This window comes from Carassius auratus, unplaced genomic scaffold, assembly GCF_003368295.1.
Source record: "Carassius auratus strain Wakin unplaced genomic scaffold, ASM336829v1 scaf_tig00214587, whole genome shotgun sequence".
Taxonomy (NCBI): domain Eukaryota; kingdom Metazoa; phylum Chordata; class Actinopteri; order Cypriniformes; family Cyprinidae; genus Carassius; species Carassius auratus.
In genome coordinates, this window is record NW_020527724.1 from 9,200 (window position 1) to 23,372 (window position 14,173).

Sequence of the window (14,173 nt, forward strand, 5' to 3'; positions counted from 1 at the left end):
ATCAAAAATTAAATTAGATATATTTACGGTAGAAAATGTACTAAATATCTGCATGGAACATCATCTTTAGTCAATATCTGAATTATTTTTTGCATAAAAGAATAATCAATCATTTTGACCCATGTTATGTATTTTTGTCTATTGCTAGTACAAATATACCACAAGCGACTTAAGACTGGTTTTGTGGTCCAGGGTCACATATAATCACACATGTCAAAATTAAGGCTATCTATGATATCAAGACACAAGTTTATGACTTACTAACATGTCCCGTTACTGATGTATGGTTCTAAAAGATCCTATCGCTTAGCTATGCTAACACTTCAACCCCAATACAAATGCTGAAAGGTGGTCACACTCTTTCCTATAATCAGTGAAGTACATACTTTAAATGCAGAGTACTTAATTTTACAACTGATATGCAGCCAATGTGTAGGGATGGAGAGAGAGAGAGAGAGAGAGAGAGACTCTTGTAACTCAATGTAATAAGAAAAGTTGAAGTTAAGGCTCTAAAATCAAAGCCAACTTCAAAAGCTTTAATGATGTATGAACCGTTGTCATGAGCCGTTAGCGTTATTATTCAGCACTCAGAAGGTTAAAATTATTTTAAATTCTCATGGAGTTGGACTTTTCTTGAGTGCTAAAATGTAAAATATAAATATATTACTAGATTAATCATATCTGTCCTTGAACTGATGATTCTGCATGTCTGTATGAATGTAAGTCTTATCAGGATTTTACTTTAATTTCTTTAAGTTCCTTGAGCATCAACATACAGCTGTCGATACTTCAGCTGGATTTTTTTAGAGATGCTGGAGGAACCAACTCATGAGTCACTTCTGATTATATCAATCTGATGATAACAAATTCTTTGAGATAGGATTAAAAGTTAAGCAAGAAATGGAGGAAACACTGCAGTATTGCAGTTGCATAATGTAGAGTGGGAGACTATAGAAATCAGCAAAGATGTCAGAAAATAAACGTACACCCCCTCTTCTTCTATTTTCACATATTTCAATATGTGACAATGGGAGAATAGCTCTATACTCTCTCCCATGCACAAACTCATCCTCCTGGTCCATCCAAGCAGAGGTGGTTTTGTGTCCAAGAACGTCCCATCCTAATCTAATTCTAAATGTGAACTGTGAATTTGAGCAATTTCACCTCTCTGGAATGCTTCCGTAATGCTGTTTGTTTTCATGATTTATTTGTCAAACCCTTCTTTCCTTTGCACTGGCCATTTCCCTCTCCCTATCTTGTGAATTTGTCATGTGCATTAAATAGTACACAAATTGATACAGATTTTGGAGGACACTATGTTATTGCAAAGTGATTTATGTCAGAGTAAGAAAATTAATTTAACACCACTAACGAGATATTGCTTTTGGCCCTCAAACACATTTACTGTAAAGTGCTTCGTTAATGTAGATTATAAATGACATCTATAAATTATACTGAATTGTTTTATAAAATACAGACATTTATGTATAAACTGAAGGTTGTACATTGTACAATAATACATTTTTATTAAATATATTGAAAAGAATACGGGTACAAGAGCAGACACAAGCAACGACAAACTCAATAAAAGATAATGTTTTTGTTCAATAGAAGCTAAGCTGGTACAAATAGGACATATAGTGTAAAGCATTCATTTTGTAAAATGAAACTGTCTTGCTACATTTGGCTTTCCTGGAACATAAAATAAAGTGATTATGTAACTTAATGTCCTGCTCATTGAGAAGCAGGGACTCCAGTCAAGCCATCTACATCTGTGATAGACGGCTTTGCCGCCTGATAAAATGTCGCTTTACTGTGCCTATAATTGGCTTTGTGTGTGTGCCAAACTTAGATTTTTCTTTTCCTGCAAAGAAACAAAATATCACAACGTTTAAAATAACTTTTTAATCTACTTGGCGACATTAGTTATTCTGACTGTCAACCACAATGATGTGCCTCCAGAGAAATGGAAAAATAAAATAAAAATTATATAGCCATTTTCAAACCTTTTAACTTTAAACTAAATATGTCAAGCTGCTATGACCTAAAATGTTATATGATTTGATAGGTAACCATTTTAAGCAAACACGGCAGCAAGATTAATTTTTAATGAGCCAAAAAGAATACACATCACACCTCTGTTTATCAATTTGCACTGACTTCCAATTGCTGCTTGCATAAAATTCAAGGCATTGATGTTTGCCTACAAAACTACCACTGGCTCTGCACCCCTTTACCTAAATGTATTACTTCACACTTACAGTATGTGCCCTCTAGAAGCTTGCCTTCTGCAAGTGAACGTCGCTTGATTGTGCCATCCCAAAGAAGCACAAAGTCCATGCTAAACCATGTTCTAAAAATTGTATTAAATATTTGTATTTATTGTTACTCCAGAACTGAATTTTTTTTTGCTCTCATAGTTTGTATGTAGCATTCTTTGCAACGGGTGTACTTTGTATAATAGAATCAAATGTTGTCCGCATAATCATGCAGCCATAATGTACAAAAAAAAAGTCCACCCTTTACAGATTTGATTGATGTATTGCTCTTATTTGTATTATCAAAACTGAAAGTGTAATTTAAGTTCTTTTAAAATGCCTCATAACGCGCATATGCGTTAATCGACTACAGATGGTTTTAATAGCCTATACATCAGTTAGGTTATAAAGTAACGTTGCAAGGTTGTAATATAAGGTTGTAAAGTAACAGAGCCTCTTTATTTGAATAAACATTCAGACATGAAGTAGAGTCTCTCTTTCTTTTTTTCACTTCCTCTGACAATCCCTTTTGTTTTTTTTTGTTTTGTTTTTTTGCTGGCTCTGCCATGGCGCTGAGACTTGCATATTAGATTGTTTTGTCTTATATAGTTAGCTGTTGGCTAACTCCACCCAGGCTATGAGTAAAAATGTGATGAATGCCATAAAGCAGGTCGCACTCTTCCGCTGGCAGGGATTTGAACATGAAACTTACCGAGGGTGCTTCTCAATATATCCGTCCTCATTCTCCGTCCTCCATCATATGACCCGGAAACTGATCAAGCTCAGCCATCTTGAAGGACTTCTCAATTTTCTAATTGCACTAAGAGGAGGCGAGGAGGTGAGGATCCAGGAGTGAAGAGGCTTCCAGAGGAGTTATGAACGAGGATATACAGGTGTATCCTTTATGAAAGATTTTTTCGTCTAAAATCCTGAAGCACAAATAAATTCTCCTCCCCCTTCACATCTGTTGTAATCATTAATGTATCAACAATTTATACAGTATTTTAACTTTGCAGTTTAAATAAACCATACATGTCATATATTTAAAATATTGCTTTATTCATAATTATTATGAATGTATTAAATAAGAAACTTTAACAACATAAGGGCAGATCCCTCTAGCGCAGCCGATGACCCTAACCCTAACCCTGCATTGAAGTGATAAAGGGAGCAAGGATATATCATTTTATTTGATTCAAATCCTGCATCCTCGCATCTTTTCCTTGCATCAGAAAATGTATATTAATTTAAAAAAAAAGATTGCATGATCTATCATTAAAGCACAACACCAAAATAAGACATGCATAATTTTGTTAACTTTGGCAGCCCTAAAATACTAAAACTGTAATACAAATAAAAAATTAACTGAAAATGGTAAATACTGAAAAGAATACTTCAGTGAAAACTAACAAAAAGTAAGTTATAATAAATTCATAGGACAAAAAATGTATATAAAACATAATTAAGTATTTTAATACCACTGACTTCACATGAACACTCAATACACATAGTATATTGTGATATCTGCACCGGGATGCATTGCTCGTGTTCCTTAAATTTCGATTTTTGTAATAGTAAGTTAACCCAAACAACATCAAAGTACATCTTAGTTATCCTCCAACATTATTTACCTGATCATAGGATTATTTTTTACAATGTGCTGAAGCAGAAAGACTCAAACAAGCCCACTAGAAAACCCCTAGTGCCTACAGGCTAGAGAATAAGTCTGTGTTATCAAAGAAACAAAAGATAAAGAAGCTTGTTTAAGAAATCATCATACTATATCTGCCGGATCATTACAATTTGTACAAAGGCAAAAGAAATAAGTTGAAACACACAAAGGAGGAAAAAAGACCCCAAAAGGATAAGAACTGCTAACTTGGACTCAAGCAAACTCACTTATGAGAGTTCAGTAATGTTTCTTGCCTTGTAGTTTATTGAAAAAAAAAAAAAAAAAAAAAAATTAAATACAATAGTAATGCTAAGATCAGATCCTGTAATGCAGTAGAGAGAAACGCAGTGAGATAAATACCTGTAAAATCTAGCTTTAGTCTGTGTGTGATACACAAAACTGAGCTTATGCCTCTCACTAATGTGCACTGCATTCTGCTTTTAATGATATGCGATTTTTATTTATTATTTATAGTTTTATTTTTCAAGGGAAATGTCCTTGGGACTTAGCAGCGTAATATGGATGATTGTACTGAACTAAGTAAAAGAGATGCATATTCAGCTGTTCTCACATGCACACAAACGCTCACAAATTCTCTTCTCTTGCCTCTTTGATTCTGCTCCCAAAATCTATTAAACAGCCCATTTTAAGAAGAAGCTGTTTTTTTCCTCTTTTACATCCTCCCTTCAGGGGCTCCGATGAGAATTCAGTTTTTTTTTTATTCATTTTAATTCATGGTACCTTACCTGCCCTGTTAAACTATTTTGAAGCGAATGCAATAGTTCATCCACAAAAGAAAATTCTCAAATAATTTACTCGGCCTCATGTCTTTTGAGACTCACATTATTTTCTTTCTTCTGTGAAACACAAAGGGAAATGTTTAGCAGAATGTTCAAGTTGCTCTTTTCTATATAAAGATTTACAATGAATAAAATCAATTTCATTCTGTTACACAAAACTACTGAATGACTAGGAATATGAGTTGTAAGACACATTTTGATGCTTTTATGGTGAGTTTTTTTGTTTTGTTTTTTGGTCATCATTCACTTTCATTGTATGGAAAAGAGCAAATTGACTTTCATGTACTTCAGTTAACATTAACAACATGGAAAAAAATGTAGAATTTCTTGGATTCCGGGGACAAATGCGTATAATAAATCTAAGATGAATCGTAGTTGCTTAAACAGTGTGTTTCTAGTATATTCAAAATGAATTTTCACTGGCCCAAGACAAAATTGCCTGCATTCTACATTCTGGTCACTATATGACTCCAGTCCCTTCTTCAAAGAAAACTGACTATTTTGCCAATTTTATAATCCTAACATCACTAATTATTTACAAATAATCAGAAGTGAAGTGCATGATGGGATATTGTCTGTCTCACACCACAGTTCCTGACTAGTTCTTTCTATCACAGAAACTACAAATGATATCACTTGTTTAATCACATATGTTTTAGGAATGTAAAGTATACGGTTGTAAAACTAAAGCACTGTTTAACAGTGACACTGTTTGGTGGCTCCCACGGTCCTCTGAGACTCTAATCAGATTAATTATGTCTTATATTCTGTTTTAATCAGTAGTGCTGTAGTTGTCAGTATCACACAATCAGCCTGTTAATCAGTAGCACTGTGATAATTTCACAGCAACGATCCTTCACAATTTAGGCCATTTCTAGCTCTGTCTGACATAATGACATCATTATTCACATGTTTTTTGTATCAACGAGCTTGCCGCTCAACATTCACATACTCAGCCAAAATGTACACTAGTTTTCTAGTAATTTCTACCAGTCTTCTATTTTGTTGGCCAAAATAGAAGTTCTTAGAGAAACAGATTTATTCTGGTTGTTTTAAGTAGTGCATAATAATTCATACTAATAACGCACATCACAGTTTGAAGTAGGCAGTCAAAAATGTGTGTGTGTGTGTGTGTGAGTGAATCTAGTGGAAATTAAATTCTCTAATGCAGTGTAAATACGTCACTTCTTAAGAGATTCAAAACATTAGAATTCCTCAAGGCTCTCAAAGACCTTGTTAGGGCTGTGGACTGCATCTTAAATGACTCCTATTATCAGAGGCAATACAAACTCTTTCCCATTTCAAAACAAAACATTTCATCTTAGTCACGGCACAAAAGGGTAATTACTCTGTACAGTCATCGTTTTGTTGCTGCATGTAAAGTAACCAACCACAAACAGAACTTTTAATTAAGGCTAGTGCTTGCATATTTTATTCATCGCTTTTTGAGGACTTCTCAAGTTCTCAACATTGGCTTGACTGTACTTATAAACAATTCTATAGTAGCATGTATTTTCATTAATGAGTCGATATTTTCTTCTGTGCACAGTGTAGGGCCTGCTGTCTTGATGAACTGACAAAGAAAAAAAAGGATGACAAGAATGACATTTCTTTTTCTTACACTTTGCACTGTGACTTAGTTTTCCCTCTTCCTGTAAGGGGCACAACATACTGTACGCTCACAAAATTATGATTTGCCAGTTTCTGTTAATCCCACCCACAATGTTATATTTCTGATGCACATTTGTGAGGTTGAATTTGAAAATAGTGAAACAAACATCAATCAGATCAATTCTTTAAAAAGTAAAATTCTTAGCAATTAATCTGAACCAAACAGTCTTCAAATTAAACCCAACCGACCAGCTGTAGGTGATGGATTTATAGACTGGAAACTTCTGAACCGAGCATGTTTGAAGCATCTTATTAGCATAGGTACAGTCTTTGATCCGCCAAACAAATGCGTCCTTCATGGAAAGAAGCACATAAACATTGTGCTAGATACTCTTCTCCACAACAAACTGCATATTTGTAGCTGCACACATTTCTGTGGTCCTCGATGTGTACTCACCTTTGAACGCAAACTAACAGAGACACTTATGAAATCATCTGCGAAGCCCCATTGCCTCAACCTGTGGTAATGCTTTACAATAAACTTCCTTTACAATGAAATATATGTTACAAGTGTTTATCAATCATTGTTAATGTGGGCTCAGGTGCAAATGTCAACAGACATTTTAAGAATGTATTAGTTCATGTTAATATAAACATTAATGTAAATCAATGCTTTAGAAGTATTGTGTATTGAATCTTTGTTCTTTGAATCATACGCTACACTTTGGCCACACTGTTTTATATTGGCCCACCCACTTAAACATTTCTGGCTTTACCCCTTCTCACACATTTACTGCATGCTAGTTCCGTTGTGTTTAGTTATTATTTTATTAAGTCTGTGATCTGAATATCACAGAAAGAACATTCAACATCATCACAGAATATTAGTCTTGGGCTTTAAAAAGAGCAGAGATGTCTGATACTATTTATGACGATGTCACCTGGACTGAGACTGAGGGAATGAAGAGAGAGAGGGTGGAGATGACTGTGGATATCTATGAGAGTGCAGATTATGTGAGAGATCATGACTTCAGGATAGAGACAAACACACACCAAACCACTTCAGCACACAGGTTATCACATTCATTTCTTTGATTAAATGTCAAAATTTGCACATTCATTTAACATCATGCCTGCGTTGTTCAGGAAGTGATTCCGTGAAGATCAGGAGCTCCAGAGCAGCTGCTGTGTGTTTTGTGCTGATGTGTGTTCTTCTGCTGACTGCAGTCATAATGCTGTGTGTCCACACAGAAGAGCAAACGCAGCTACTAAACAAGTTTAACAACCTCACAGAAGAAAGAGACCAGCTACTAAACCACGCTCAAAGATTACAAAACAGAGAAATATCTGTTAATGATCCAGAACAACAACCTGACCATTGAAAATAAAGATTTATTATTCAAGCATGATGTTGTAATGAAACAAAGAGAGCAGGAGAACAATGACCTGTGGAAAAATCTTCATGAAGTGGGTAATTATGAACTACAACACAGCTATACAAACTTTGGCTAAAACCTGTTATAAAGAAGTTATGTAGTTCAGTGTGGATGAGAATAAAGTCCTAATACTTAAACTGCTTATGTTAAAAGGTGGATGTTTTTACTATCAGTCCAGTCTTTACATAATTTCCTTGGAGAAGAAGAGCTGGGCTGAGAGTAGACAAGACTGTAAGGCTAGAGGAGCAGATCTGATCACCATAAACAACAGCGAGGAACAAGTGAGTGAAAGATACTCTGTGTGTGTGTTTCTGTTTGCGTGTAAGTTTGTGTGTACTTGGTATTCCTTACATCAGGGGGGCCAAATAGTAATACCAGTCATTTTGTGTGGGGACATTTTATTTTATTATTATTTATTTTTTTGTCCATACTGAAGTTCTTTAAAAAACAAAAAAATGCAGAAAGTTTTGTGTGATGAGTAGGTTTCGGGGTAGGGTTAGGGTAAGAAAGTAAATAAGGGTAAGACAGAAAATAAAGTTGTACGGTTTAAAAATCATGTCTATGGAAAGTATTCATAAAACACAAAAGCCCAATGTATGTGTGTGTTTGCTTCAGATGGATATACAAGTATGTCCACGTGAAGTCAACTGAATTTTGGCATTTTCAGATTACAGTGCAGTTGTTTCCTCTTTTTAGGGTCTTGTTACAAAAATGTCTGATGGTAGTTTTGCTTGGATTGGTCTGACTGACAGTGATCTGGAGGGCAGATGGAAATGGGTTGATGGCAGCAGACTTGAATCTGAGTGAGAAATCAATGGATTGAACTGATTATTATCTAATTAATAATTCTCATAGTCAGTACTATATCACACCGAAAGCAGCACTGAACATCTAACTCTGTTCTGTATTTTCAGCTTCTGGAGATCTGGAGAGCCCAATGGACACAAAGGAGAAAACTGTGTTGTGTCTTATGCATCACAGTGGTATGATTATCCATGTAATAATGCTTTTAAGTGGATCTGTGAGAAGAACATTTTTAAATGAGTAATAAATACATTTTTATGCTGTAAATTATGAAGAGAGAGAAAAAAAAGGTTTTTCTGTCTTGTCTCTTATATTCACTTATTGTCTTATGCAGTAAATAAATAAATAGATACCCTAAATAAATCTGTTCTATTAATACACTTTATTTGTATTTAATCGTTATTGCGTTCTTATTTCAATGTGTGTATGTATCTGATGTTGTCCATTACTGTGACTAATATAGAGGAAGTACGATGCTGTGATCATTTTACATTTAACCCTTTAGCAGATGCTTAAGTCAACTGAGGGAAAGCACAAGTGCAACCATTGGGCCTGGGGGATGGGGACACACATTTTAAAAAATTATTAAATTCAAGACCCTTCAAATTAACTTTAAAGAGCAAGTGTTGGAATAGTTTACGGGTTTTTGGTTACATCTGTGTTACTTATGACAATATAGAGACACATTCTGAAATTCATGTCTGTAGTTATCTGAAAGTGACTCTGAAAGATGGTCTTTTTTTATTTCAGCCACTTCCTCCTATAGCTGCATTGGTATTTCCATCCACTCTGCCTCTCTTTGAGAGGAAACTGATATTTATGTTGTGATGCACTTACTGTGTGGTGCATCACATCTAAGGTGCACTTTATTCACTTTAACTCCTTCACCACATTGCATTCTGCAGATTTGCTATTTCTAACTATTGTAATGTTTCCCCAAGACAACCCTACAATTTTAGCAGCATCTGCAGCCTCACAATAGAAAGAACCGACTAATGTTAGCACTAGATTAATGGCTAAATCTGGCTAATAATCACTTCCAAGACATTTCCTATAGCTTTGCTTGAGGCAGTAGAACTTTAGGGAAAGTTCAATGCTTACTTCTACAGAGACATGACCTGATATCTGCTGGCATCTCCTGCTAATGCTAATATTGCACTAGGACATTATGCCATGCACAAATATGCTGTGCTAGACATGTTATTTAAGGAAATGACTCTTAGTGACAGACATGACTTATTAGTTTAATTTCCTCTAAATGTTTTAATTGTTTTCCTTAATGCTGAGCTCACACTGCATGATTTTCAAAGTTCATTTTCAAAGTGATAAGGAAATAACTCTTCCTCAAACTTGCCGCTTGACTGTAGGTCATCAACAATTTTTAGGCAGAACTCATTTTACACAGCAGGATTTTGAATCACCGACAGGTCTAGATAATAACCATGCCAAATATTTTACAGTCATCTGTGATTATCTCAGATCGCACCTTTGATCATTCTTACTGCGTGATTGTCACTTTCGTGATCAAACACCGATTTGTTTCTGATTTCGGACATTTGTCAACCATTTCACAAAAACTGTTTGTGAGTGAAAATTGGGGCTGCAATCATACAGCCATTTGTTTCTGCTATATTCTCTTTTGTTGTAGTTTATTCTTGCTTTTGGATAAAATAACTGCACAGACCAATTGAAGGGCCAGCTGATCGTTCATGCTTGAAGAAATGGTCAATAATCTCTGTAATTTCTTGCAAGAATTTATGTGAGAAAACATATTTTGCTGATGGTCAGGAATGGTGAGTGTGCTTTCACCAAGTACAACATGTTCCTGGATCAACATCCTTGTTGATTCTGGAACAACATTCCAATCAACCAATCAGAATTGAGATATTACTTTTCAGGAAATATCTGTTTTAGGCTTCTACACCCTTGTTAATCAGCTATCATTTCCCCTTTGATTTTAGGAATAAAATTATGGTAGGATTAGGTTTAGTGGTAGGGATTGGGTTAAGTCAGAATTTATGGACAGTAATGTTGATCCAAGAACATGTCCAACTTGGCAAAATCACGATGACCGGTTGGGAACGGCTCTTCACTGAATGTTTTATAGCATGTTCAACTCGTTAGCGTTGTGTTGTGTAGTATGTGCTGTAGCTTGAACCCGGCTTAAGGTGCACTCTTAAAGGCACAGTAATATCAATACCTTAATCAAGTAACTTGCTTCCTTTAGACACAAAATCTAAACAATGTGCTCATCATATCAACTCGGACAGAAAAAATAGTGACTAGTGACTCCATTGAAACTCTGAAGATGATGACATTCTAAAATTAAAAGTTATTGTCTGTTTTTACTTTGTTCCAACTGTTATATGGGTATGAAAAAACATGAATAGCCAACTAGGCCAGCCATGCTTGTCACTATCACTACCCAATGTTCACATTAGACATTATTATGGCACTGCATGATGGGACTGTATATGTTCCCAATGTTAACTCTGTATTCCTGCCCTCCAGGAATTTAGCTCCAATCCTAATCAAACACAGCTTATCAAGGACTTCAGGATCCCTAGAAAATCACAGGTAAGTGAGTTTGATCAAGGATTGAGCTAAACTCTGCAGGGGAGTGCAAAAATAGAAAAGGTGCTATACTACACAGACTAATACAGGAACAACATTCATCATTAAAAGAAGTTGTAATTTGTCTGTAGTTAAATGAAAATCAATCAATCAATTAATAATACAGGCCTAACACCTTAACTAAAAAAAAATATTTCTATTTCATGAAAACTGTGTCAAGTCATGTATAAGGTTCCTTTTCAGCTGGATGCTGCACTAGACCCTAACCCTAACCCTAACCCTAACTCACTAGTTCTGAAACACAATTAGTAGCATTAGTAGTACTTTTTACATTACTATGAAAGGTGGGGATTGTAATGGCATGTCATTCTCCAAACATAAACAAATGCATAATACTCTAGACTATAAAAACATTCAATTCAAAAAAATGCTCAGTTCACGTTACCAAAAGCAACTACTATTGTTCTCAACCGATATGTTTGTTACACATAGAGTGTAATTTTTGATAAGGGAGTATATGAAAAAATAACTTCTCATAATAAACCACAAAAAAAAAAAAAAAAAAAATTAAGCACAAGAAAAATTATTCAGCAAAAATACCTCAAGAAGATGTCACCTGCTTCTTGGCCACAGTGGTGCATTTAAAAAGGAAAATGCTCAAAAGCAGAAGTTCAGTGCAGTGTAGACCACTAGAAGCAGTAACTTCTAATAATTTCACATTTAACGCCAGCAGAAAGAATATGTCTTATTACGGCAATATAAACATTCCTGGGACACATGCGATGTGTGAAGATGAAGAGGAGGATGAATATCTATGCTAATGCCATGCCTCATGATGCCACGACAGAAAAGAGAACTCGGACAACCAAGAGACACCAAACAACCTCGACACACAGGTAGCTCGAGGACCTCATTTCATGTAATACCAAACATAACACACGCTGTTAGGTGTTTTAGTCCATTTTAGTGTTGAAGAAACATCTATCTTCACATCTGTCATCTTCAGGAAGCCTCCAGGAGCAGCGGGTAGTGTGGTTTGGTGTCCTGCCTGGTGTGTTCTTCTGCCTGACTGCAGTCATAGTGCTGTTGTGTCCGAACAGTCCATACAAAAGAACACAAACGAAGGACGAAACTCACCAGAAGAGACGAGGACCAAGCTACTAAACCACGAATCAAAGACTTTACAGCTGAAAAATAAGATTAGTTATTTCAAAACATGATTAGTCTAAGGAAACAAATTGATGACCTACAGAACGTCTTGGTTGAAATGGGTAATCATATACCACAAACTATACAAACATTTAACATTAACAACATGTCAATGTACTGTATATAAAAATACAAATAAATCTAACTACCTTTCTAATCTTTTTGAATTCTATTTCCTTTTCATTTATTATTCCAACTATAAAAAGACCTAACACTAGCTTGCTCTATTCTTTTTCTATTCTATTCTATGTTTTCTTTTTCTTTATTTTATTATTTAAAACCCTTGCTACGTGTACTGTGTTAAGCTAACTGGAGACTTGTTATATCACTTATATATCATTGCTCTTTTGTTGTTTTTGATTGCTTCCACTGTCCTCAATTTTGTAAGTCGCTTTTGGATAAAAGGCATCTGCTAAATGAATAAATGTAAATGTATAATCTTGGGTATAAACAAGTTGTGTAGTGTGGAAGAGAATGAAATGTTGATAGTTTGACTATTTTTGTTTACAGATAAATCCTGTCTTTACTATTTTTCTTCTGAGAGAAGAGCTGGACTGAGAGCAGAAAATACTGTATGGAGAGAAGAGCAGATCTGATCACCATAAACAATAAAGAGAAACAAGTGAGTGAAAGATATTGTGTGTGCTTGCTTCAGACGTGCTGTATATATTAAAGTCCTTATCAGAATTTCATCTTTTCAGCAATTATTTAGGAACTTGTTTGGTTATAATAGAGTCTGGATGGTCTGACTGACAGTGATCTGGAGGGCAGATGGAAATGGGTTGATGGCAGCACACTGACTTCTGGGTGAGAAATCAATGGATTGAATTGATCATTGTTTAATAAATGATTTCAACAGTCAGTCTCAGAAAGCAGCACTGTACATCTAATGCTGATCTGCTGATTCAGGTTCTGGGGGTATGGTGAGCCCAATGGATATAGAAGAAAGAACTGTGCTGTAACATTTGCAGGACAATGGGCTGATCGTCCATGTACAGAGGAAAAATAATTGGATTTGTGAGAAGAAAAAAATGTAAACCACTGAAGGGGCCGACAAGAGGCGATTTGACATATTTATCAGTTTAGCTCTGTTTCTAATTTGGATATTTGATTATTACGCTCTTAGTTTTTTTGCTATTAGTATGCTCTTACTCTTCAGTTATTTGTTCATCAAGGATCCAGTGTTGTTTTTCTCATTCTGGCTCGTCGGTATCTCAAGGCCACAAAATCGCCAGTCTGATTATCATTAGAGTTGCATTGTACAAATAATTTTATGTGTGAAAATTCAAGCTATATAATCTAATAAAGTGTTTGTAAGGCATCTCACTTGTTTTTCTGCAATTCTAAGGCAGTTGAGGCCTAATGATTAGAGCGTCAGACATGTAACCCAAAGAGGATAGGAAAGACATGGAGAGCAGCCAAACTACAAGGCAAATTCAGTGTTATAATGTCTGACTACAAAATGCTAGAGATACCTGAAGGTATTTATGAGAGTGTGAGCAGGACTGAGCTTCAGGACATGGACAGAGACATTGGAGATGATGGTGGATATCTGTGATAGTAATGAGAGATCATGACTTCAAGACCAAGACAAACACACACCAGCTGCTTCAGTGTACAGGTAATCACTTTCACTTCAATGATAAAATGAATTAATAGGTAAAAATATCACAGTTTGCACATTTCACACGTCTGTGGTGTCAGGGATCGATTGTGTGAGGAACAGAAACTGTAGAGCAGCTGCAGTGTGTTCACGTCATCCATACAAAGAACACAAACAGTCTACCCAAAAATTACAATTCTTTCATT

General features: G+C 35.4%; 1 protein-coding gene across 1 annotated transcript; it reads left to right on the forward strand.

The window, feature by feature from the left end:
• Positions 1-7,757: 7,757 nt before the first annotated feature.
• Positions 7,758-8,821, forward strand: LOC113092427 (C-type lectin domain family 4 member M-like). The gene is made up of 4 exons (XM_026258016.1): positions 7,758-7,812; positions 7,931-8,058; positions 8,474-8,580; positions 8,692-8,821. The coding sequence occupies exons 1-4, from the start codon at positions 7,758-7,760 to the stop codon at positions 8,819-8,821; spliced, it is 420 nt and encodes a 139-aa protein (XP_026113801.1).
• The last annotated feature ends 5,352 nt before the right edge of the window (positions 8,822-14,173 follow it).